Source organism: Oncorhynchus mykiss, chromosome 8 (genome assembly GCF_013265735.2).
Source record: "Oncorhynchus mykiss isolate Arlee chromosome 8, USDA_OmykA_1.1, whole genome shotgun sequence".
Taxonomy (NCBI): Eukaryota; Metazoa; Chordata; class Actinopteri; order Salmoniformes; family Salmonidae; genus Oncorhynchus; species Oncorhynchus mykiss.
This window is the reverse complement of record NC_048572.1, coordinates 11,242,033-11,269,909: the sequence shown is the minus strand read 5'-3', so window position 1 is coordinate 11,269,909 and position 27,877 is coordinate 11,242,033. Positions and strand designations below refer to the sequence as shown.

Here is a 27,877-nt window from a genome sequence, read left to right as displayed (position 1 = left end):
CACTGTTCAAAATAACGGTTTATTGAAGTTGTGGCATTGTAGTACATTGTTGTTGTTTATGTCCCTTTATTAGGTAAACTAACAATCAGCATGCCAAGAGGTAGAAATTAATATCAGTCAGATACACACACACACTCTGCATTAGTCCTCCTAAACACAAAACAAAATGACCTAAATCTATCATCATTCACACGAACACTGAAGAGTGCTGAAATCAATAACCTACTGACAAACAGCCTTCCAATTGATAAACACATACAATCGTCTGTGTTTGTGGTGGTAGGGGGAGCACCAATTGGGTGCCATTTCATGTTCCCCGACTGAGGACCTTTGCAGACTTGATCCTTGACCTCTAGGCTGATAAAACTATACAGTTCAAGTTAAGTCCAACCATGTATCACCCATCTCTCAACATTGAACTAACACTTTAACCAGGTTTTACCTATTAGAGAGACAATACAGGAGAATGACTCATGAGGAAGAGCTGAGTCCTGGAGCTGGCTCATGGGGGGGGGGGGGGGGGGGGGGGTGCAAGTCCTGGGGTTGGTGGGGGAGTCTGGGGCCAGAGAGGTGAGGGGTGGAGACAGGGGTAAGTCCTGTGGCTGGCTCATGGGGGAGGAGACGGGGGTAAGTCCTGTGGCTGGCTCATGGGGGACGAGAGGGAGGTTTGGTAGGGGAGTCTGGGGCCAGAGAGGTGAGGGGTGGAGTCCTGAGGCTGGTCCAAGTTTTTTCGTATTCTTTGTTTTTATGAGCGTTTATGTCCTCTTAGTCTCATTCACTCCTTCTGTGCTGTGTACATTTACACCAGAGATCTGTATATAATGACTAGATGCTCATGTTTCCACCTTAACAATGGGAGTCGTTGTCCCAAAGGCGGGAAGGCAGGTGACAAGCTTAAGTTCAAAATAAGCGCATAGGGCTTGGAGATTGGAGTGACACCTCTCGCTTCGCCTCTTTCTCCCAAGCCCCTACCACACACAACAACAAAGATGAGAGATCACCACTTCTTCACTGACAAACGGTTTCAACTCTCTATTTGCATTTGACGTTTGGTCCAACAGAATGGATCATATGGACACCACAACACATGGAGAAATGATTATATTGTAATAGAGAAATGAACCTTTCTAATGAAACTCTGTTTATGTTTCAACTCCTCAGATTTTGAGCAGAGCAGACACTACTAAAACACATTTACCAATGAACCTTCAGTTTGTCGCAAGCGCATTATGGTACCACGTATCACTAGCAGTATTTTAGTCAAATAAAGACTTACACCAGCTGTCTAGTCTGTTTTATAAATGTGCAATAAGCATAAAACGAAGAAGTTGTCATGTCGTTCTCATTCAGAGATAAAGTAGGCCACTTGATTCCAACATCTGAACAAAGTGGACAGGCTAGCATGCTGTTCAAACAGTTGGAGACGGACAGAAGGGTGTGTTCATAACGATTCACCTGTTCTCCTTGTTAGCTGAATCCAGAGCTAGTGAAATTATACCTCGATCCAAGTTTGCTGAACTAGAAATATAAATATTAGCTGGGCACTAACTAGCACGTGGCCTTGTGCTTGAGACCGGTGTTCATTTTCTAGAATACCTGCTACATTATTAGTGAATGTGCATTATGCATGGTTCTGGTTATTTTTAGACAGACCTGAAAGCCAGATCAGTGATTATAGAAGACAATAAAGCAGGTAGAACTATTTTTGATGAAGTAATGATTAGTGGGTCTTATGGTTGTGGAAGGAATATATTCAGCCTCGGTATGATTACACAAACTCTGAATTCATTAAATTACTTGACTGTTTTAAATGCAGTGGATTTGACCTTTAATTGAACAACAAAGCTTATTCAGAGATGTGTTTTTCTTCTTCTAGATATATGTAGTGAATCGCTTGTAAGAGAGGTGAGGAGTGGAGACCGGGGGTCAGTCCTGGGGCTGGCCCATGGGGGAAGAGAGGGAGGTTTGGTAGGGGAGTCTGGGCCAGAGAGGTGAGGAGTGGAGACCGGGGGTAAGTCCTGGGGCTGGCCCATGGGGGTGGGGGGGTAACTTTATAGTCTGGCTGACCTGGAGCCCATGCCCAAAGCAAGCCTACACTGGGAATGGAGAGCCAGGAAGAGAGAGGGGTGGTTAATACAGGCCAGACAACCGGGTAGGAAGAGATTGATTACTGCTCAGGAACAAATCAGTAGTGATAAGGAGGGAAGGAGAACAGCTGAACAAAAAGATTAGTGATCATTAAAAAAAATAACGAGAACGAGTAAGAAACGTCTAAGACACCGATAGAGACACTTCCCCTAGAAACAGACTTCCAGGGAACCCCCCCCCCCCCCTCCTCCTCTTCATTTGACCCAGGAGAGGCTGAGGCAGCGGGCGATGAAGGCGTACGTGTCGGCCACCTCCTGGATGACCTTTCTGGTGGGCTTTCCGGCGCCGTGGCCCGACTTTGTATCCACGTGGATGAACAGTGGATTGCTCTGACCCGACCAGCGGCCCACCACGTGCTGCAGTGTGGCGATGTACTTCAGGGAGTGTAGGGGGACCACGCGGTCATCGTGGTCACCCGTGAGGAGGAGGACAGCGGGGTACTGGACGCCCTCACCCTCGGGCACACGAATGTTGTGGAGCGGGGAGTACCTGGAGGGAGAAGAGGAGATTTCTACAGGGACGATGATGTACGGTGAAAGTATTGTGTACAGGTTTTAAAACACCAAACATGGAGCAAATAGATACAGTGCAATCCTCAGGTATTCACACACCTTGACATTTTTCACGTTTACTTCACAGCCTTATTCTCAAATAAAAAAAAAATCTAAGTTCATCAATCTACACACAATAGCCCATAATGACAAAGCAAAAACAGTTTATACATTTTTGCAAATGTATAAAAAATTTAAAAAATGAAATAATGCATTTACGTAACTATTCAGCCCCTTTAGTCAGGACTTTGTTGAAGCACCTTTGGCAGCGACTGCAGCCTCGAGTCTTCTTGGGTATGATGCTACAAGCTTGGCACATCTGTATTCGGGGAGATTTCCCATTCTTTTCTGCAGATCTTCTCAACCTCTGTCAGGTTGGATGGGGAGCGTCGCTGCACAGCTATTTTCAGGTCTCTCCAGAGATGTTCGATCAGTTTCAAGTCCGGGCTCTGGCTGGGCCACTCAAGGACAATCAGAGACCTGTCCTGAAGCCATTTCTGCATTGTCTTGGCTGTGTGCTTTGGGGTGTTGTCCAGCTGGATGGTGAACCTTCACCCCCAGTCGGAGGTCCTGAGCGCTCGGGAGCAGGTTTTCATCAAGGATCTCTTTGAACTTTGCTCCGTTCATCTTTCTCTCGATTCTGACCCGTCTCCAAGTACCTGCCACTGTAGGGATGGTGCCAGGTTTCCTCCAGACATGACATTTGGCATTCAGACCAGAGTTCAATCTTGGTTTCACCAGAGAATCTTGTTCATTATGGTCTAAGAATTTTTATTTGCCTTTTGGCAAACTCCAAGCGGGCTGTCAAGTGCCTTTTACTGAGGAGTAGCTTCCGTCTGGCTACTCTACCATAAATGCCTGTTTGGTGGAGTGCTGCAGAGATGGTTGTCCTTCTGGAATTTCCCCCCATCTCCACAGAGGAGCTCTGTCAGAGTGCCCATCAGGTTCTTGGTCACCTCCCTGACCAAGGCCCTTCTTCCCCGATTACTTAGTCTGGCCAGGCGGCCAGCTCTAGGAAGAGTCTTGGGGGTTCCAACCTTGTTCCATTTAAGAATTATGGAGGCCACTGTTCTTGACCTTCAATGCTGCAGCATTGTTTTGGTACCCTTCCCCAGATCTGTGCCTCGACACAATCATGTCTCTGCGCTCACAAACAATTCCTTCAACATCATGGCTTTGGTTTCTGAATACTTTCCGAATGCGCTGTATGTCAAATAGCTGCACTTGACGTTTGCACTTTTGGGATTACACTAAATCAAGCGAGCACAAGCCTTGGAAAGAACTTAACATGCATTTGACGCGGTTCTGGAATACTGGAAGATTAATGTTAATATCCCAAACAGGCTAAATGTAGCCAGGTTCCAGATTTGTTTATGCTGTTAGCGAACACCTATGGTTACTGGCATGACAACCACCATAGAAGTTGGCTACAAAGCTAAACTTATCTGGAACCAGGCTAGGCTTAGGGAAATGTAGCACTAGCACTCACTTGATGAGCCAGTCAAACTGCTCCTTGACCTCACAGCAGCCGAAGTCAGTGGTCCAGGCGTGGCCGATGGTGAACTTGTGGAACTTGAGCATGTCCATGACGCCCACCTGGGCCACGGCACAGCCGAACAGCTCTGGCCGCTGGTTCACACACGCTGCTGTGGGGGCAGAGGGCGGAACAGATACACGTTATCAGGCAGCGAGAGACACAGACACACAGGTAAGGAGATAAACACACAGAGACAGAGTAAGACAAAACCGCTGTATATACAGACAGACATTCCGATGTCAACAAAACTGTTAGCTTAGGAAAGTGTCAGGGTTGGTTTTCAGGTCAATGACAAAGCATCAACAAGAAAAAGGGATGTCGTTATTCTGCAACGTACCTACGAGCAGGCCCCCGTTGGACCCTCCGTTGATGGTGAGTTTGGAGGGGGACGAGTAACCCTCCTTGATGAGGTACTCTGCTGCACACTGGAAGTCTGTGAAGCAGTTTTGCTTTTTGGCCAGCATGCCCGCTGGAGAAAAACACACAGAGAGAGATCAATGTGTGAGTGTGTGTGTAAAAGTGTATAAAACACAGAGGGAATTGAGAGTGGCAGTGTGTGTTACTTTTGGAGAGATCGGAAACCCAAATTGGTCTACACGGACAAGTTCTGGCCTCATTTAGATCTTATCTGTCGGAAAGATATCAGTTTGTTTCTGAATGGTTTGTCCTCTGACAAATCAACTGTACATTTTGGTGTTCCTCAAGGTTCCGTTTTAGGACCACTATTGTTTCACTATATATTTTACCTCTTGGGGATGTCATTTGAAAACATAATGTTAACTTTCACTGCTAGGTGGATGACACACAGCTGTACATTTCAATGAAACATGGTGAAGCCCCAAAATTGCCCTCGCTAGAAGCCTGTGTTCCAGACATAAGGAAGTGGATGGCTGCAAACTTTCTACTTTTAAACTTGTTCTAGGTCCCAAGAAACAAAGAGATATTCTGTTGAATCTGACAATTAATCTTGATGGTTGTACAGTCGTCTCAAATAAAACTGAAGGACCTCGTCGTTACTCTGGACCCTGATCTCTCTTTAGACGAACATATCAATACTGTTTCAAGGACAGCTTTTTTCCATCTACATAACATTGCAAAAATCAGAAACTTTGTCCAAAAATGCAGAAAAATTAATCCATGCCTTTTGTTACTTCTAGGTTAGACTACTGCAATGCTCTTACTTTCCGGCTACCCGGATAAAGCACTAAATAAACTTCAGTTAGTGCTAAATATGGCTGCTAGAATCCTGACTAGAACCAAAAAAATTGATCATATTACTCCAGTGCTAGCCTCCCTACACTGGCTTCCTGTTAAGGCAAGGGCTGATTTCAAGGTTTTACTGCTAACCTACAAAGCATTACATGGGCTTGCTCCTACCTATATTTCCGATTTGGTCCTGCCGTACATACCTACACGTACACTACGGTCACAAGACGCAGGCCTCCTAATTCCATTTTTATGGAATGGTCTGCCTACCCATGTGAGAGACGCAGACTCGGTCTCAACCTTTAAGTCTTTACTGAAGACTCATCTCTTCAGTAGGTCATATGACTGAGTGTAGTCTGGCCCAGGAGTGGGAAGGTGAACGGAAAGGCTCTGGAGCAACGAACCACCCTTGCTGTCTCTGCCTGGCCAGTTCCCCTCTCTCCACTGGGATTCTCTGCCTCTAACCCTATTAAAGGAACTGAGTCACTGGCTTACTGGAGCTCTTCCATGCCGTCCCTAAAAGGGGTGCGTCACTTGAGTGGGTTGAGTCGCTGACGTGGTCTTCCGGTCTGGGTTGGCGCCCCCCCTTGGGTTGTGCCATGGCAGAGATCTTTGTGGGCTATACTCGGCCTTGTCTCATGATGGTAAGTTGGTGGTTGAAGATATCCCTCTAGTGGTGTGGGGGCTGTGCTTTGGCAAAGTGTGTGGGGTTATATCCTGCCTGTTTGGCCCTGTCCGGGGGTATCATCGGATGGGGCCACAGTGTCTCCTGACCCCTCCTGTCTCAGCCTCCAGTATTTACGCTGCAGTAGTTTATGTCGGAGGGCTAGGGTCAGTCTGTTATATCTGGAGTATTTCTCCTGTCTTATCCGGTGTCCTGTGTGAATTTAAGTATGCTCTCTCTATCTTTTTCTTTCTCTCTCTCGGAGGACCTGAGCCCTAGGACCATGCCTCAGGACTACCTGGCCTGATGATTCCATGCTGTGCCCAGTCCACCTGGCCGTGCTGCTGCTCCAGTTTCAACTGTTCTGCCTGCGGCTATGGAACCCTGACCTGTTCACCGGACGTGCCAGCTGTCCCAGACCTGCTGTTTTCAACTCTCTAGAGACAGCAGGAGCGGTAGAGATACTCTGAATGACCGGCTATGAGAAGCCGACATTTACTCCCGAGGTGCTGACCTGTTGCACCCTCTACAACCACTGTGATTATTATTATTTGACCATGCTGGTAATTTATGAACATTTAAACATCTTGGCCATGTTCTGTTATAATCTCCACCCGGCACAGCCAGAAGAGGACTGGCCACCCCCCATAGCCTGGTTCTTCTCCAGGTTTCGGCCTTTCTAGGGAGTTTTTCCTAGCCACCGTGCTTCTACACCTGCATTGCTTGCTGTTTGGGTTTTTAGGCTGGGTTTCTATACAGCACTTTGATATATCAGATGATGTAAGAAGGGCTATATGAATACATTTGATTTGTTACCTTTGTGCCAGGTCTCTCCGTACTCCCCCCCTCCTCTGATGTTGGCCACAGCCAGGACTCCTCCCATGTGTCGGACAAAGATCAGCCGTGATACACTGGGAAACAACATTTAACATCACCTTATTTACTTTCCTCAGTCTGAACATCACCTTACTTCCTTTATTCAGTCTGAACATCACCTCATTTCCTTTCCTCAATCTGAACATCACCTTACTTCCTTTCCTCAGTCCATACAAGTCCAGGTAGATACAAAGCATCATGTAGAAGAGCCAAGACAAGATAGTCATTTGAAAAATGGTGCTATATGTAACAATTGTGCCTGCAAATAATGTTATCTTAAAATGGCCCTAAAAGTCAAATGATACACAGTGCCATCCATAATTATTGGGACAGTGAAGTATTGTTGTTGTTGCGGAGCTCTGTACTCCAGCACTTTGCACTTTAACCTCAGTCATTGTATCACTTCAAATCCAGACTGTCAGCTTTATTTGCAGGTATTTTCATTCCTATCGGGTGAACTGTTAAGAGATTACTTCACTCTTTGTACAAAGTCCCCCTCCCCCCAATGTATATGTTTTAAAGTAGTCAAAAGTTTAGTATTTGGTCCCATATTCTTAGCAAGCAATGATTCCATAAAGCTTGTGAGGTTGGTATGTCTTAGGGGTATGATATTTGTGCGTCTAACTTCCTCACTTCCCCACTATTCACGATTTATTAAGGATGATTCGTCATCATGGTAGCATCCACATTAATGTAGAAGTATTAAGAAACCAATTATATTCTTATGTACAATAAAAGTGACTCCAACATTACACAATACATTATTCACCATTAATTTCTATTGGGCACAAAATAATCTGAAATACAACCAAAACAACCAGCAAATACATCCAACAAGTTTGTAGAGTCACAAGCTTGTTGTAATCATTGTGTGCTAGGAGTATGGGACCAAATACTAAACTTTTGACTACCTTAATACACATATAAGTAAATATGTCCCAATACTTTTGGTTCCCTAAAATGGGGGGACTGGGTACAACAAATGCTGCAATTGTTAAACAGTTCACTCGATATGGATGAAGACACCCTCAAATTAAAGATGACTGTCTGTATTTTAACCTCAGTCATTGTATCACTTCTAAATCCAAAGAGCCAAAAGAAGAATATAAATATTCACGAAGGCCACTGTGTGTATAGCAGTAAACAAGTACATTTTCATGAGGAAATTAAAAGAAGAAATCAAGATTAAAGCGACATCATTACATGTAGCAACTGAATGATACATCCAGTGTAACCTGGTGCTGGTACCTGTAGCTGGGGGGAGTGACCTGGTGGTGGTGGTACCTGTAGCTGGGGGAATTGACCTGGTGGTGGTGGTACCTGTAGCTGGGGGAAGTGACCTGCTGGTGCTGGTACCTGTAGCTGGGGGAAGTGACCTGCTGGTGCTGGTACCTGTAGCTGGGGGAAGTGACCTGGTGGTGGTGGTACCTGTAGCTGGGGGAAGTGACCTGGTGGCGGTGGTACCTGTAGCTGGGGGAAGTGACCTGGTGGTGGCGGTGGTACCTGTAGCTGGGGGAAGTGACCTGGTGGTGGTGGTGGTACCTGTAGCTGGGGGAAGTGACCTGGTGGTGGTGGTACCTGTAGCTGGGGGAAGTGACCTGGTGGTGGTGGTACCTGTAGCTGGGGGAAGTGACCTGGTGGTGGTGGTACCTGTAGCTGGGGGAAGTGACCTGGTGGTGGTGGTACCTGTAGCTGGGGGAAGTGACCTGGTGGTGGTGGTACCTGTAGCTGGGGGAAGTGACCTGGTGGTGGTGGTACCTGTAGCTGGGGGAAGTGACCTGGTGGCGGTGGTACCTGTAGCTGGGGGAAGTGACCTGGTGGCGGTGGTACCTGTAGCTGGGGGAAGTGACCTGGTGGCGGTGGTACCTGTAGCTGGGGGAAGTGACCTGGTGGCGGTGGTACCTGTAGCTGGGGGAAGTGACCTGGTGGCGGTGGTACCTGTAGCTGGGGGAAGTGACCTGGTGGCGGTGGTACCTGTAGCTGGGGGAAGTGACCTGGTGGCGGTGGTACCTGTAGCTGGGGGAAGTGACCTGGTGGCGGTGGTACCTGTAGCTGGGGGAAGTGACCTGGTGGCGGTGGTACCTGTAGCTGGGGGAAGTGACCTGGTGGCGGTGGTACCTGTAGCTGGGGGAAGTGACCTGGTGGCGGTGGTACCTGTAGCTGGGGGAAGTGACCTGGTGGCGGTGGTACCTGTAGCTGGGGGAAGTGACCTGGTGGCGGTGGTACCTGTAGCTGGGGGAAGTGACCTGGTGGTGGTGGTACCTGTAGCTGGGGGAAGTGACCTGGTGGTGGTGGTACCTGTAGCTGGGGGAAGTGACCTGGTGGTGGTGGTACCTGTAGCTGGGGGAAGTGACCTGGTGGTGGTGGTACCTGTAGCTGGGGGAAGTGACCTGGTGGTGGTGGTACCTGTAGCTGGGGGAAGTGACCTGGTGGTGGTGGTACCTGTAGCTGGGGGAAGTGACCTGCTGGTGGTGGTACCTGTAGCTGGGGGAAGTGACCTGCTGGTGGTACCTGTAGCTGGGGGAAGTGACCTGCTGGTGGTGGTACCTGTAGCTGGGGGAAGTGACCTGCTGGTGGTGGTACCTGTAGCTGGGGGAAGTGACCTGGTGGTGGTACCTGTAGCTGGGGGAAGTGACCCGGTGGTGGTGCCTGTATCTGGGGGAAGTGACCTGGTGGTGGTACCTGTAGCTGGGGGAAGTGACCTGGTGGTGGTACCTGTAGCTGGGGGAAGTGACCTGGTGGTGGTACCTGTAGCTGGGGGAAGTGACCTGCTGGTGGTACCTGTAGCTGGGGGAAGTGACCTGGTGGTGGTACCTGTAGCTGGGGGAAGTGACCCGGTGGTGGTACCTGTAGCTGGGGGAAGTGACCTGGTGGTGGTACCTGTAGCTGGGGGAGTGACCTGGTGGTGGTACCTGTAGCTGGGAGTGATTGAGATGTTGAACCCTCCGTAGCCGTAGAGGAAGGCAGGGTGAGAGCCGTCCAGCTTCAGGCCCTTCTTATGGACGATGAACATGGGGATCTCTGTGCCGTCCTTACTAGGGTAGAATACCTGGACACACAGATACAGGTGCTTGTTGGTGTGAAAACACAAAGATGATATCAGTCAATTCTGGTGGTTTGTATTAGTATAGATAACCATCTAAATAAAGAAGACTTTTTAGGAGAGGTGCTGAACAACAGAAGATAAAACTATACATAACAAAAATCTATTGGCATACTCATTGCTCCTTCCTGTCGATATATTTGACCAATGTTTCATCTTTAGCCTAAAAATTGGTCAAACATATCCACCGCAAGGACAGATGAAGGTGCAACTTTCTTTTTAATTTGTATAGCATGAATGTAGTGTACAAAAACTCCTGCTCTTTCCATGACAGACTGACCAGGTGAATCAGGTGAAAGCTATGATCCCTTATTGATGTCACTTGTTCAATCCACATCAATCAGTGTAGATGAAGAGACGACAGGTTAAAGAAGGATTGTTAAGTCTCGAGACAACAGACAAAGATTGTGTGTATGTCTACCATTCAGAGTGTGAATAGGCAAGACAAAAGGGCCTTTGAACAGGGTATGGTATTAGGTGCCAGGCACACCGGTGTGTGTCAAGAACTGCAATGCTGCTGGGTTTTTCATGCTCAATAGTTTCCTGTGTGTATCAAGAATGCTCCACCACCCAAAGGACATCCAGCCAACATGAAGCATGTGGGAAGCATTGGAGTCAACATGGGCCAGCATTCCTGTGGAACGCTTGACACCTTGTACTCCCACTCCCCGACAAATTGAGAACACTTTAAAAGCCGCAAAATATAATCCAACTTTTAAAACAAGTTATTTTTGTCTAGTTACAGCAGTCAACTAGCTAGGTAGCTGTTTAGTTTTCTAGAGCGTTCACTAATCTGGGGCGGCAGGGTAGCCTAGTGGTTAGAGTGTTGGTCTAGTAACCGGAAAGTTGCAAGTTCAAAGCCCCGACAAGGTAAAAATCTGTCGTTCTGCCCCTGACCGTCATTGAAAATAACTGACTTGCCTAGTTTAATAAAGGTAAAATAAAATTTGTTGGTAAACAATTAACAAGCTAATTGACTACCACACGCTCTTGTCAAACTGTCAACGGAGTAGCCAGTAAGAAACGAGATACGCAGAATAACAGTCTACAAACCACTTGAGGGAACATAAATCTAATTTGACTGTTCAGATAAGTCACGTTACCAAGAATAAGATTTGTATCTGATTTCAAGCTACCTACAACGGTGGTTTGAAATATCTGATTCTATGGGCTTTTTGGCTGTTCAGAACGCAGGGGGAAAAAAGAACAGAATCGAACATGCCATTTTTTTGTTTTTGAGTCAGTTGTAGGTATCTTACCTGAGTGGTTTGGTAGTCGGAGGGGTCAAAGCCTTTGACGGTGACCTCGCGGAACACGTGGGGTTGCAGGGGCTCCTTGGTCAGGTCACAGTGGTAGATGATGGCTGGACAACAGGACAAAGACAGGGAGAGGACAGGTCATTGACTTGTCACTGTTTCACTGCAGTATGATAGAAGATCCATACGGACTCCTGCAAGAACCTGTATAATACTGTCTGACAGCATGAGCGACTCCTGGCGGCGGGAAAGAGGTGTTGAAAGTTTTTGAGTGTGTGTGTGTGCGCATTTGTGAATGCGTGTGTGTGTGTGCATTGGTACATGTATGCGTGTGTGCCCATGCCAGCATTCGTGTATCCTCGTCTCCCTCTAATTCCCTCTTGTGTCCGTCCGGTGAAGCCCACCACAGAGTGTGTGTGTGCTATGACGCCGCACCTCCGCCCCCATGACGCCACACCTCCGCCCCCATGACACCACACCTCCGCCCCCATGACACCACACGTCTGTCTCTGATACCTGGCGACAGAAAGGAGGTGAAGTAGTAGAAGATCTCAGAGTCTCTCTTGCGTCCGGTGAAGCCCACCACAGAGCCCACGTCCAGAGAGAAGGTCCTGAGCTCCTCCCCCGAGCTCAGACGGTACATCTTCAGCACGTTCTTCACGTCGTGCAGGAAACACACAAAGAGGAGGCTGTTGTAGGTACAGGTGGCAAACACTAGAGAGGGGGAGTGCAAGACGGGGGTTAGTGAATCTAAAAGTTTAAAAACCATGATCACCTAGACAGAGTATTCCTAGACAGAATATGGATGTTATTTCCTGTTAAGACCTGCTTTAAACCAACTGTAAATAATAACTGTTACAGAGCCTTCAGAAAGTATTCATACCCCTTGACTTAATCCACATTTCGTTGTGTTTACAACCTGAATTCAAAAAGGTATTCAATCCAAAACTCACCCATCTACACACAATACCCCATAATGACATGTTTTTAAAATGTTATTGAAAATTAAATACAGAAATCTCATTTACATAATTATTCACACCCGAGTCAATACTTTGCTGCAGAAGCACCTTTGGCAGAGATTACAGCTTTGAGCCGTCTTGGGTATGCCTGCATCAGCTTTGAGCCGTCTTGGGTATGCCTGCATCAGCTTTGAGCCGTCTTGGGTATGCCTGCATCAGCTTTGAGCCGTCTTGGGTATGCCTGCATCAGCTTTGAGCCGTCTTGGGTATGCCTGCATCAGCTTTGAGCCGTCTTGGGTATGCCTGCATCAGCTTTGAGCCGTCTTGGGTATGTCTGCATCAGCTTTGAGCCGTCTTGGGTCTGTCTGCATCAGCTTTGAGCCGTCTTGGGTCTGTCTGCATCAGCTTTGAGTCGTCTTGGGTCTGTCTGCATCAGCTTTGAGTCGTCTTGGGTCTGTCTGCATCAGCTTTGAGTCGTCCTGGGTCTGTCTGCATCAGCTTTGAGTCGTCTTGGGTCTGTCTGCATCAGCTTTGAGTCGTCTTGGGTATGTCTGCATCAGCTTTGAGTCGTCTTGGGTATGTCTGCATCAGCTTTGAGTCGTCTTGGGTCTGTCTGCATCAGCTTTGAGTCGTCCTGGGTCTGTCTGCATCAGCTTTGAGTCGTCTTGGGTCTGTCTGCATCAGCTTTGAGTCGTCTTGGGTATGTCTGCATCAGCTTTGAGTCGTCTTGGGTCTGTCTGCATCAGCTTTGAGTCGTCTTGGGTATGTCTGCATCAGCTTTGAGTCGTCTTGGGTATGTCTGCATCAGCTCTGCACATCTGGATTCTGGGATTTTCTTCCGCTCATTCTTGCAGATTTTTTTCAAGCTCTTAAATTAGATGGGGAGCGATGATGATCAATCTTAAGGTATTTTTTTTCCAGATTTTCAAGTCTTGGCATTGGCTGGGCCACTCAAAGACTTTCACATTCTTGTTCTGAAGCCTGTATGCTTGGGGTCATTGTCCTGTTGGAACGTAAATCTTCGCCGCAGTCTAAGGTTGTTTGCACACTGAAGCAGGTTCACATCAAGGATTTGGCTCCATTCACCACCATGCTTCACAACAGGGATGGTGTTAGACAGGCGAGGTACTGTGCCTGTTGTCCTCCAGAGAGGTTTGCATTTAGGCCAAATAGTTTCCATTTTTTTTTAGCTCTTTAGACCACAGAATGTTTTGCCTTATGCTCGGTCTTTCACGTGCCTTTTTGCAAACTCCAGGCATGCCGTCATGTGCCTTTCTCAGGAGTGGCTTCCATCTGGTCACTCTCCCATAACGTCCATATTGGTGAAGTGCTGTAGAGACTGTTATCCTTCTGTAAGGTTCTCCCATCTCAGCCAAGGAACTCCGTAGTTCTGTCAGAGTTCATTGGGTTCTTGGTCACCTCCCTGACCAAGTTCCTTCTTGCCCGGTTGCTCAGTTTAGAGCTGGCCATCCGACCAGGCAGTTCCACATTTCTTTCATTCCCCAATGATGTGCTCTTGGGTTAGGGTCGTTTTATACCCTCATCACAATTCTATCTCGTGATCTACAGACAGTTCAGTGGACTTCATGGTATAGATTCTGCTCTGACGTGCATTGTCCACTGTGTGACCTTATATAGACAGGTGTTTGTCTTTCTAAATCATGTCCATTAATTGGTCACAGGTGAACACCAATCAAGATGTAGAGACATTTGGATGATCAAAAGAAATTGGATGCACCTGAGATTAATTAGGAGTGCATAGCGAAGGGGTGTGAATACTCATGTCAATGAGATACTTATGCATTTCATTTTCAATAAATTAGCAATAAATGTATACATGTTTTCACTTTGTTATTATGGGGTATTGTGTGTAGATGGGTGAGAAAATACATTTTGAATTCAGGCTGTAACAAAATGTGTAATAAGTTAAGGGGATATTTTCTGAAGGCACTGCACGTCTTCACTGTTTGCTCTTACTGGCAAAAAGTGATTACCAAATTATCCAATTCACCTTTAGCTATTCTAAAACATTACTTATTGAGAGCAGAAAACAGCGGACATTACTTTTTCCTTTTTAGTGGATATTCTTGTTGTCGAGCTATGAAGTTAGCATATTATGTTGGTAAAACCCTCTCCATTCATTCAGTCTGTGACCTACCGATGACGTCCTTGTCGTGCTGGGGGATGAGCTCCTTCCAGTTGGCCTGGGCGGGCTGGGCGAAATCGATGTTGATGAGACGGTAACGCGGGGCCACCAGGTTGGTCTTGAAGGTGAACACCGTGCCCTCGTTGGTTACATACTCGTACTCCGCATCAAAGTTGTCTATCAGCTTCACCCACGGCAACAGGCCTGGAGGGGAGAGAGATAACTTGGCATCTTCAACTAAGCTAGTCAACTAAACAAATACTCTTACTAAGGCAACACATGGGGAGGGCCATCCAAGACATAGACAACGCAAGACAGTCACAACACATTCACTACTAGGGCTGTTACAGTGACCGTATTTCCGCCAAAACGGCAGTCACAAGTCATGAAGATAGCCAAATTCCACGTGACCGCTTAGTCACGGTAATTAGGCTTCTCCAAACTCTGATGCTGCTGATGGTCCTTAGTAACCTACCAAACTTGCTAACTGCCTGGCACTCAGCACTCTATTGTCCCTCTAATCACTCTGACATCAATTAATAAAAAATGTACCTTTATTTAACTTGGCAAGTCAGTTAAGAACAAATTCTTATTTTTAATGACGGCCTAGGAACAGTGGGTTAACTGCCTTGTTCAGGGGCAGAACGACAGATATTTACCTTATAAGATCGAATCTCAGAGTTGACAAGTCCAACGCTCTAACTACTAGGCTACCTGCCGCCCCACGAAAATCTGATCAAACACTTTAAGCATGAGCTCATGTTGCGCAACATTTTTATAGACTATGCAATTGTGTGAGAAAACAGAGATAGCTGATGGGATGCTCTTTTTAATGGAGGCTTTCTATAGGCTAAGACTTCTATATCGATTTATCAACTTTCCTAATATTAAGCATATTGCGTCTCTTTACAACAGGAGTATTGCCTACCTGGCTGGAATGAAAATTAACCACAGGAAAAACATCCTCCATTTGCTATTTAAGTGCATAGATGACTAATTATTTTCCGCTGCCCCTGTTTCCAGACATGATAATGGTCCATTCTATCTTTTTTCTCCCCAATTTCATGGTATCCAATTGGTAATTACAATCTTGTCCCATCGTTGCAACTCCCATACGGACTCTGAAGAGGCGAAGGTCGAGAGCCGTGCATCCTCCGAAACACAACCAATCCGCACTGCTTCTTGACATAATGCACGCTTAACCTGGAAGTCAGCCGCACCAATGTGTCGGAGAAAACACAGTACACCTGGCTGACTGTGTCAGAGTGCACTGCGCCCGACCCGCCACAGGAGTCGCTAGAGCGCGACAAGAACATCCCTGTCGGCCAAACCCTCCCCTAACCCGGACAACGCTGGGCCAATTGTGCGCCAATCCATGGGTCTCCAGGTCGCTGCCGGCTGCGACAGAGCCTGGACTCGAACCAGGATCTGTAGTGGCACAGCTAGCACTGCGATGCAGTCCCTTAGACCACTGCGTCACTCAGGAGGCCCCGATGCCACAGAATTCTAAGCAAATCTTGTCTACTAAATGAACTAGTGTAGCCTACATCCATTTGGCATAGCCAGACCTAACATAAGGACAACTCAGAGTATGCTAGTCGGTCCTTCTGAAATGTTCTTCATATCATGTTTCTTTAGACCTGTCTAAAATAATGGATTTCTTAGACTTTTTAAAATGTAGATGTTCCAAAGGTCTGTGGAAGCCAGGAGTTGCTAAATGTGACAATGTTAATTAACAGTCAATTACCATGAGACCGCCAGTTATTTGCTTGACAATCTCCGGCTGACGAAATGTCATGATCGCCACAACCCTATTCACAACACAAGACATTGACAATACAAGACATTCACAATCTATAGTGGATGTTCTTGATAACACATCAAGTCAAAGCCTATGCCCTACAACAAATATGGTGGCCGGTCAGTGGATGGTGATTATGCGTTAAGGAGACTAAAGAGAAAGACTGATCTGATTAGGTTGTGGTGTGCATGGTACCTGTGATACCCTGAAGAGTGGTATGAAGGTCACAGTACCACAGCCGGTTGACCGGGTCACAGCCCTTCCTGATGGACAGCAGTACGTAGCGCCCGTCATCTGACACCTGGAGTGAGATCGCACACGGACACCTTTCAGAATGCTAATACAACACTGTGCCGCTAGCGCTAATCAACCAGAAACCTACACTGATGACTAGAGGCATTATGACACTATAATCAGGATTCTAAATATCAGGGACACAAGAACTACAAGTCAGATTCTGTGCTGTCCACTTCCCTCTATGGACATAAAGGGAGAAGACTGTGAGTGAGTTTCCACCATCTGTGTTACACCAAAGTACAGACTTCAGGAGAACGACAGATATTAGGATACACGTTATGTCTCCTCAAAAGGGTACTTGGACTAAAGATAAGAACCATTTCTGCATTGTCTAAGAGATATGAGACAGTCAAGTCCCGGTCTGTTTAGTGTCTAGTCAAGTCCCGGTCTGTTTAGTGTCTAGCCAAGTCCAGCAGCGTACCTCGACCCCACTCATCCACTTAGGGTGGTCGGGGAACTCGGCACACAGGCAGTCCTGTGACTGGGGGGTACCCAACACGTGGAAGTAGAGCTTCTGGTGCAGGTTCGTGGACGTCTCAGTGCCTAGAGGAGGAGAGTAATGTGTTCATACATTTAACTAAAGCATAAAATGGAACAAACTAGTTCCCCTCTAAATATCCAAACATCCCCTCACCGTCACTCTTGCCCTCCTGCTTGGGGTAGGAGTTGTAGAAGAGGCCCTTGCCGTCATGGGTCCAGGACATGCAGCTGAACTTCACCCTCTCCAGCCGGTCATTTAGGGCCACAGCCCCCTCCACCCGCAGGAAGTGCATCTCCACCCAATCAGAGCCGCTGGCGCTGGTGCCATATGCCAGGTACTCGCCGTCCTCTGAGAAAGCATAACCTGAGGGACACAAGTCGCGCATAGTCAGAGGAACCAGTCACGTTATCTACATTGTGAATAGTGTTGAATATATTCATTTAGAATGCATTGTGAATAGTGTTGAATATATTCATTTAGAATGCATTGTGAATAGTGTTGAATATATTCATTTAGAATGCATTGTGAATAGTGATGAATATATTCATTTAGAATGCATTGTGAATAGTGATGAATATATTCATTTAGAATGCATTGTGAATAGTGTTGAATATATTCATTTAGAATGCATTGTGAATAGTGATGAATATATTCATTTAGAATGCATTGTGAATAGTGATGAATATATTCATTTAGAATGCATTGTGAATAGTGATGAATATATTCATTTAGAATGCATTGTGAATAGTGATGAATATATTCATTTAGAATGCATTGTGAATAGTGAATATATTCATTTAGAATGCATTGTGAATAGTGATGAATATATTCATTTAGAATGCATTGTGAATAGTGATGAATATATTCATTTAGAATGCATTGTGAATAGTGAATATATTCATTTAGAATGCATTGTGAATAGTGATGAATATATTCATTTAGAATGCATTGTGAATAGTGATGAATATATTCATTTAGAATGCATTGTGAATAGTGATGAATATATTCATTTAGAATGCATTGTGAATAGTGATGAATATATTCATTTAGAATGCATTGTGAATAGTGATGAATATATTCATTTAGAATGCATTGTGAATAGTGATGAATATATTCATTTAGAATGCATTGTGAATAGTGATGAATATATTCATTTAGAATGCATTGTGAATAGTGTTTAATATATTCATTTAGAATGCATTGTGAATAGTGTTGAATATATTCATTTAGAATGCATTGTGAATAGTGATGAATATATTCATTTAGAATGCATTGTGAATAGTGATGAATATATTCATTTAGAATGCATTGTGAATAGTGATGAATATATTCATTTAGAATGCATTGTGAATAGTGATGAATATATTCATTTAGAATGCATTGTGAATAGTGATGAATATATTCATTTAGAATGCATTGTGAATAGTGTTGAATATATTCATTTAGAATGCATTGTGAATAGTGTTGAATATATTCATTTCGAATGCATTGTGAATAGTGTTGTATATATTCATTTCGAATGCATTGTGAATAGTGATGAATATATTCATTTAGAATGCATTGTGAATAGTGTTGAATATATTCATTTAGAATGCATTGTGAATAGTGTTGAATATATTCATTTAGAATGCATTGTGAATAGTGATGAATATATTCATTTAGAATGCATTGTGAATAGTGATGAATATATTCATTTAGAATGCATTGTGAATAGTGATGAATATATTCATTTAGAATGCATTGTGAATAGTGATGAATATATTCATTTAGAATGCATTGTGAATAGTGTTGAATATATTCATTTAGAATGCATTGTGAATAGTGATGAATATATTCATTTAGAATGCATTGTGAATAGTGATGAATATATTCATTTAGAATGCATTGTGAATAGTGATGAATATATTCATTTAGAATGCATTGTGAATAGTGATGAATATATTCATTTAGAATGCATTGTGAATAGTGATGAATATATTCATTTAGAATGCATTGTGAATAGTGTTTAATATATTCATTTAGAATGCATTGTGAATAGTGTTTAATATATTCATTTAGAATGCATTGTGAATAGTGATGAATATATTCATTTAGAATGCATTGTGAATAGTGATGAATATATTCATTTAGAATGCATTGTGAATAGTGATGAATATATTCATTTAGAATGCATTGTGAATAGTGATGAATATATTCATTTAGAATGCATTGTGAATAGTGATGAATATATTCATTTAGAATGCATTGTGAATAGTGATGAATATATTCATTTAGAATGCATTGTGAATAGTGTTGAATATATTCATTTAGAATGCATTGTGAATAGTGTTGAATATATTCATTTAGAATGCATTGTGAATAGTGATGAATATATTCATTTAGAATGCATTGTGAATAGTGTTGAATATATTCATTTAGAATGCATTGTGAATAGTGTTGAATATATTCATTTAGAATGCATTGTGAATAGTGATGAATATATTCATTTAGAATGCATTGTGAATAGTGATGAATATATTCATTTAGAATGCATTGTGAATAGTGATGAATATATTCATTTAGAATGCATTGTGAATAGTGTTTAATATATTCATTTAGAATGCATTGTGAATAGTGTTTAATATATTCATTTAGAATGCATTGTGAATAGTGATGAATATATTCATTTAGAATGCATTGTGAATAGTGATGAATATATTCATTTAGAATGCATTGTGAATAGTGTTTAATATATTCATTTAGAATGCATTGTGAATAGTGATGAATATATTCATTTAGAATGCATTGTGAATAGTGATGAATATATTCATTTAGAATGCATTGTGAATAGTGATGAATATATTCATTTAGAATGCATTGTGAATAGTGATGAATATATTCATTTAGAATGCATTGTGAATAGTGTTGAATATATTCATTTAGAATGCATTGTGAATAGTGATGAATATATTCATTTAGAATGCATTGTGAATAGTGATGAATATATTCATTTAGAATGCATTGTGAATAGTGATGAATATATTCATTTAGAATGCATTGTGAATAGTGATGAATATATTCATTTAGAATGCATTGTGAATAGTGATGAATATATTCATTTAGAATGCATTGTGAATAGTGTTGAATATATTCATTTAGAATGCATTGTGAATAGTGTTTAATATATTCATTTAGAATGCATTGTGAATAGTGATGAATATATTCATTTAGAATGCATTGTGAATAGTGATGAATATATTCATTTAGAATGCATTGTGAATAGTGATGAATATATTCATTTAGAATGCATTGTGAATAGTGATGAATATATTCATTTAGAATGCATTGTGAATAGTGATGAATATATTCATTTAGAATGCATTGTGAATAGTGTTGAATATATTCATTTAGAATGCATTGTGAATAGTGATGAATATATTCATTTAGAATGCATTGTGAATAGTGTTGAATATATTCATTTAGAATGCATTGTGAATAGTGATGAATATATTCATTTAGAATGCATTGTGAATAGTGATGAATATATTCATTTAGAATGCATTGTGAATAGTGATGAATATATTCATTTAGAATGCATTGTGAATAGTGATGAATATATTCATTTAGAATGCATTGTGAATAGTGATGAATATATTCATTTAGAATGCATTGTGAATAGTGATGAATATATTCATTTAGAATGCATTGTGAATAGTGTTGAATATATTCATTTAGAATGCATTGTGAATAGTGATGAATATATTCATTTAGAATGCATTGTGAATAGTGATGTATATATTCATTTAGAATGCATTGTGAATAGTGATGAATATATTCATTTAGAATGCATTGTGAATAGTGATGAATATATTCATTTGGAATGCATTGTGAATAGTGTTGAATATATTCATTTAGAATGCATTGTGAATAGTGTTGAATATATTCATTTAGAATGCATTGTGAATAGTGATGAATATATTCATTTAGAATGCATTGTGAATAGTGATGAATATATTCATTTAGAATGCATTGTGAATAGTGATGAATATATTCATTTAGAATGCATTGTGAATAGTGATGAATATATTCATTTAGAATGCATTGTGAATAGTGATGAATATATTCATTTAGAATGCATTGTGAATAGTGATGAATATATTCATTTAGAATGCATTGTGAATAGTGATGAATATATTCATTTAGAATGCATTGTGAATAGTGATGAATATATTCATTTAGAATGCATTGTGAATAGTGATGAATATATTCATTTAGAATGCATTGTGAATAGTGATGAATATATTAATTTAGAATGCATTGTGAATAGTGATGAATATATTCATTTGGAATGCATTGTGAATAGTGATGAATATATTCATTTAGAATGCATTGTGAATAGTGATGAATATATTCATTTAGAATGCATTGTGAATAGTGATGAATATATTCATTTAGAATGCATTGTGAATAGTGATGAATATATTCATTTAGAATGCATTGTGAATAGTGATGAATATATTCATTTAGAATGCATTGTGAATAGTGATGAATATATTCATTTAGAATGCATTGTGAATAGTGATGAATATATTCATTTGGAATGCATTGTGAATAGTGATGAATATATTCATTTGGAATGCATTGTGAATAGTGATGAATATATTCATTTAGAATGCATTGTGAATAGTGATGTATATATTCATTTAGAATGCATTGTGAATAGTGATGAATATATTCATTTAGAATGCATTGTGAATAGTGTTGTATATATTCATTTCGAATGCATTGTGAATAGTGATGAATATATTCATTTAGAATGCATTGTGAATAGTGATGAATATATTCATTTAGAATGCATTGTGAATAGTGATGAATATATTCATTTAGAATGCATTGTGAATAGTGATGAATATATTCATTTAGAATGCATTGTGAATAGTGATGAATATATTCATTTAGAATGCATTGTGAATAGTGTTGAATATATTCATTTAGAATGCATTGTGAATAGTGATGAATATATTCATTTAGAATGCATTGTGAATAGTGTTTAATATATTCATTTAGAATGCATTGTGAATAGTGATGAATATATTCATTTAGAATGCATTGTGAATAGTGTTGAATATATTCATTTAGAATGCATTGTGAATAGTGATGAATATATTCATTTAGAATGCATTGTGAATAGTGATGAATATATTCATTTAGAATGCATTGTGAATATAAATGATATAAATAAAAATTGCGTTTATATTCACATCATTGGCTGGTTCTAGTAGTTACTGTATTTTAGTGCCAACACGAGCTGTACTGGCTTATAATTTCCCTTTCCCTTTCACATGGTCCTTTCCAGCACGGTTCCAGCAACTGTGGTAGATGTCTAAACATGCCAGTGCAGCGTAAAGGCTGATACAGTATACTGGTAGATTCTAGGCTGTTCAGTACAGTAGAATGTGATGTCAGAAACGCGCCTTCATGAAGGAAACCGTCATCTGTACAGTATTACAAACAGGACAATATTCTACATCATAATGAGCATTGCTTGACCTTGTCTCCATCCCCCACCTCGTAAAGCGACAGTCCCATCCTCAGAGAAAGTGTTTGGGTCCAGGAAGACTGTGGGCTCTGCCTCTAGACTCTCCTGAACATACATTACACTCTGGTTCTGGAGGCCCGTGTTGTAGAAATGGAAATACCTGCAGTGGGGGGGGGATAGAGTGTCAGCACAAAGCCAAGGAACTAAACTAACCAAAAGACAACAGTCTCCATCTTTAGGGGAAGGATATATTTTGGCTCATCCTCAATGAATCTTGCCTCAAGTCCTCTCTCCTTGCTTCCTTCTCAAAATGCATTGGACCAGAAGGTACATGAGGAGGAAGCTTGGACCTCCTCCTCCACTACAGTTGAGAACGAGGCAGAGAGATAGGATGTGAGGAATCACGGAAAGACAAATTGAGAAAAGTCCAAAACCTCCATGTACCACCTCAAGTCTCCCTCTTTCTTTCATTCTCTCACCTGCTCCCCCTCTTGAAGGGGCAGCTGTATTTGGGGTAATCATAGAGCTCCGTCATGCGCTCCTTGAACAGGTCCCGCACCTCACAGCGGTCCAGGTAGGGCAGCGTCAGCTGGTTCTGAGCATTGACAAAAGCCTGGGAAGAAACACAAGACAAACTCAGCAAAAAAAAAGAAACGTCTATTTTTCAGGACCCTGTCTTTCAAAGATATTTGGATTTTTACAAATTAACTTCACAGATCTTCATTGTAAAGTGTTTAAACACTGTTTCCCATGCTTGTTCAATGAACCATAAACAATTAATGAACATGCACCTGTGGAACAGTCGTTAAGACACTAACAGCTAGTGTCAATTTTAAGGTCACTGTTATGAAAACTTAGGACACTAAAGAGGCCTTTAGACTGACTCTGAAAAAACCCAAAATAAAGATGCCCAGGGTCCCTGCTCATCTGCATGAACGTGCCTTAGTCATGCTGCAAGGAGGCATGAGGACTGCAGATGTGGCCAGGGCAATAAATTGCAATGTCCGTACTGTGAGACGCCTAAGACAGCGCTACAGGGAGACAGGACGGACAGCTGATCATCCTCGCAGTGGCAGACCACATGTAACAACACCTGCACAGGATCGGTACATCTGAACATCACACCTGCGTGACAGGTACAGGATGGCAACAACAACTGCCAGGGTTACACCAGGAACACACAATCCCTCCATCAGTGCTCAGACTGTCCGCAATAGGCTGAGAGAGGCTGGACTGAGGGCCTGTTGTAAGGCAGGTCCTCACCAGACCTCACCGGCAACAACGTCGCCTATGGGCACAAACCCACCTTAGCTGGACCAGACAGGACTGGCAAAAAGTGCTCTTCACTGACGAATCGCGGTTTTGTCTCACCAGGGGTGATGGTCAGATTTGCGTTTATCGTCAAAGGAATGAGCGTTACACCGAGGCCTGTACTCTGGAGCGGGATCGATTTGGAGGTGGAGGGTCCGTCATCGTCTGGGGTGGTGTGTCACAGGAAAGCAATGACTGAGCTTGTTGACATTGCAGGCAGTCTCAACACTGCGTGTTACAGGAAAGACATCCTCCTCCCTCATGTGGTACCCTTCCTGCAGGCTCATCCTGACATGACCCTCCAGCATGACAATGCCACCAGCCATACTGCTCGTTCTGTGTGATTTCCTGCAAGACAGGAATGTCAGTGTTCTGCCATGGCCAGCGAAGAGCCCGGATCTCAATCCCATTGAGCATGTCTGGGACCTGTTGGATCGGAGGGTGAGGGCTAGGGCCGTTCCCCCCAGAAATGTCCTTGGAACTTGCAGGTGCCTTGGTGGAAGAGTGGGGTAACATCTCACAGCAAGAACTGGCAAGTCTGGTGCAGTCCACAAGGAGGAGATGCACTCCAGTACTTAATGCAGCTGGTGGCCACACCAGATACTGACTGTTACTTTTGATTTTGACCACCCCTTTGTTCAGGGACACATTATTCCATTTCTGTTAGTCACATGTCTGTGGAACTTGTTCAGTTTATGGCTCAGTTGTTGAATCTTGTTATGTTCATACAAATATTTACATGTTAAGTTTGCTGAAAATAAACACAGTTGACAGTGAGAGGATGTTTATTTTCTGAGTTTATTAACACCACTGCAATGACCACTAACTCACAGAAGGTGGGGCTGGTTGCAACATCTACGCAGCTGATCTCAAAATAGGGGTCGTCTGATATGAAAATGGGGTTGTGGGAGAATTTCCAAAATCCTGGTAAAAAAATATCTAATAATTGTCTTTGTCTCTCAAAATCATTTTAATGTGGTTTCCCTTAAAAACTTAAATGAAAATTATTCAAATATAAAAGTAAAAATTCAACCAGAACCCTTAGGTAGTGGGAAAAGGCCACTGTGAATGGCTCAGCCCACTACGCAAAGAAACCACACACTATTGCAGAGACTGATATTACCGGCCGCAATTGATATGATGAAAACAATGTGTGGGGAGGCAGAAGCACAGAAACTCACATCAATACTTCTGTCAGATAACAATGTGAAACTAACATTTTATGCTATGGCTAGCAATCAAGAGGAAAATGACTGAACGACTCAAAAACTCCCCTCTCCAAATGGATGTTAGCTGTGAGGGCCGAGATGCCCACACATTGACTTTTGTTCACTACAGGTGCTCTCTAAGAGGACATATTGTTCTGTCTCACGATTCCTGGGCATGAAACGGCACAGGGGATGGCTATATTGACGAAAAACAGATTCCATGGGATTGAATGGTGGGCTTTTCCACAGATGGGTCTACATCTATGGCGGGACGGCCTCTGCATTCTAGTTATGAATGTGTCTCCCTCTGCCATATGGACGCATTGTATGATACACTCACTGAGCTAGAATGGATACACCGAAAGCAACCTGTGGCAAAAGAGCTGAGCGCAGAACTCTGAGATATGCAGCAGCTAACTTCGATTGTAAACTACATCGTTCACAAAACTACTGTGTGTAGAGATATGGGATCAGAGAAGGACAATGTTCTATTTCACACTGAGGCTTGGTGGTTATCAAGGGGGAGTGTTGAAAAGATTTTTGGAATTGAGAGAGGAACTGTTGTCATTCACAATGGATGTAAAAAATAAAAACAACTTTGTGTAATGAAAAGAAAATGTGTGTCTCCTTGCCTATGTAAGAAATATTTAGAAAGGGGGTTAATGCAAAATATTCTACATATGAGTGACCGAATCAGCAAAATTAATTTGACTGTGATCCTGGCTCAGTTAACATGCTGGTAAGTGAAACCTAACAGTTGATCGAGCTGTCATGTGGTCAAATGCTGCAGACCATGCATTCACGGGTCACTATGGAAGAGTTTAGGTTCCTGAGTCAAAGGGAATACTGTTCTGTCTCCCGCCGAGCATTAAAACTCATGGTACGCTGATTCAGTGCTCTCATCTGCATTAAAGACAAATATCGATCCAGGTTGGATGTGACAGGAGAGATGAGGGCACACTGTCGACCAGGCCCCCTGACTTCGAGAAGCTCCGATGCAACACGCATCAAGCACACCCATCTCATTAGTGGATGTGAGATAAGATAAATTATGTCAGACTAATTTGCAATTGATTCTCATAGCCCCAATTAAAAAAGTTAAATTATGTAATTAACAGCCAACAAGTTTTCACATGGGTGGGTCACGAGACTTTTCATATATCAAAATGGGGTCATGGGTCAAGTTTGGGAACCACTGATCTACGGTGTCAGTAGCTCAGGGATCATCAACTTTTCATGAGCGGATGGTCGGGGACCGGAACATAATTACAAATCATTTGTAGACTGCAAATTGACCGCAAGAAGCCCAAACAGATATAATAATGAACTAAAACATAATTATTTCAAACCTTACATTTATATACAATCACATATATCTTTATTATGTGTGGGAATACTTTGGAACAGATTTCCGAAATAAAAAAATCCCTTGCAGTTGATTTGCTAGTATTTTTACCATCTTTTATGTCCAAAAATAAACAATATTCTTTATATAACTTTTTGCTCTGAAGAGTCACTGCCAGCTCAGAAACTCAGCAGCTGCCTGTGTCAACGGTATGTTTGGACATTCTAGGTATATGCCGAGTTAGTGACTTGACTGTCCCATATGTTAGACAATACAGACATGGGTCTTTGTCCTTGATTGTGGGAAGGAGTTGACAGTGGCACACAATCCACATTGTCCAATTAACTTTATACCTAGATAATGGTGTTAATACTACATTCCATGTGAATTTCTGTCACCAAATTGACACGGACTAAGAACTCCCTGACAAACGTGCTGGTAACGTTGCCACAACATTCCTTGAGCCAGTGGTGCTGAAATACACACCGTATTTGGAGTGACATGAAAGATAGCATTTACCTGCGTCTTCTCGCTGTCTGGGTCCTCCAGCCAACTGTACGGGTCAGGAATCTTGTTACCATGGTAGTCATCTGCCTGTCAGAAATAACCAGCCGGTGAAATCCAGAATGTGCGCCAGCAGCCAGACAACAACTTTGATCATTCATCGTTTGCTGCTGGCTGGTATGTGATAACTAGCTAAGCTAAAAGGACAAGAGGCAACGTTAGCTTGCTAACTAGCCAGCCTAAGCATTGCTAGCAGCTTACATGAAATAAAGCTTAAAAAAAATCCTAGCTAGCTGGCTCATTCATTTGACCTAGCTATGCTACAAGATAAATTAGCGAACTCGGTTGATATGTTCATTTGTTCAAATAACGTCACTAATTAACTTATTTTAGTAGCCTCAAGCTATCCAACTAAATAGAGGTACATGACACGCTCACTGGGTAATAAAGAACAAGCTAACTAGCAAGTGGCTTGCTCCTCACCATTCACTTGAAAGCGACATGTCTAGCTAGCTGTTACTGGTTTCTACTAGCTAGCAAGCTAGTTAGCATGTTACTTACAACTGCCTCGTCACGGTAAGCATGTGGGTACTGGAAAGACATTTTAGAAGTGACTGTTCGGAGATTCCGTAATAAGAAAAGTTTTGTAAAATAATGAATGACTGGTTTTGTTATGACTTTCTGGATCCGAACAAACATCAACTTGAATGTCGAAGCTCTGGCCAGAATGGATTTGCTTATTTATGCTGCGTTCAGAACCAAGTGGGAAGGTGGTATTTGCCACATACGACTGGGGAAATTCTAGTAGAACGGCCCCCAACTGGTAATTACTATATCATCACCGAGCTCCGACTTCTCCCGCAGGCTAAACTCTGATGTTACCTACTAAGGATATGACCTCGATATCAACATTTTCGGAAATTAAATACAAACAAAACATTATTTATAAAAAACATATATCAA

General features: G+C 42.6%; 1 protein-coding gene across 2 annotated transcripts; it reads right to left on the bottom strand.

The window, feature by feature from the left end:
- On the bottom strand, positions 1-27,877 carry prep (prolyl endopeptidase). Of its 2 annotated transcripts, none has more exons than XM_036984744.1 (15): positions 27,476-27,877; positions 26,930-27,004; positions 23,026-23,159; positions 22,558-22,706; positions 17,182-17,391; positions 16,969-17,090; positions 16,446-16,551; positions 14,462-14,653; positions 11,858-12,055; positions 11,345-11,448; positions 9,895-10,031; positions 6,923-7,017; positions 4,574-4,705; positions 4,189-4,345; positions 1-2,637 (listed from the first exon to the last, which is right to left on the bottom strand). In XM_036984744.1, the coding sequence occupies exons 1-15, from the start codon at positions 27,611-27,613 to the stop codon at positions 2,343-2,345; spliced, it is 2,244 nt and encodes a 747-aa protein (XP_036840639.1). In that variant the 5' UTR covers positions 27,614-27,877; the 3' UTR covers positions 1-2,342. The 2 variants fall into 2 exon arrangements, with proteins under 2 accessions (XP_036840639.1, XP_036840640.1); XM_036984745.1 differs by having other exon boundaries at positions 22,576-22,706; positions 27,476-27,876.

Bases quoted from the DNA above. Each gene is read 5' to 3' on its own strand.
- prep (XM_036984744.1), bottom strand. From the start codon at position 27,613: ATGTTTGTTCGGATCCAGAAAGTCATAACAAAACCAGTCATTCATTAT. The intron at 17,091-17,181 runs GTGAGGGGATGT...CTCCTCCTCTAG, and splicing joins GCAGGAGGGCAAGAGTGACG to GCACTGAGACGTCCACGAAC. The intron at 12,056-14,461 runs GTAGGTCACAGA...CCCCCTCTCTAG, and splicing joins GCACGACAAGGACGTCATCG to TGTTTGCCACCTGTACCTAC.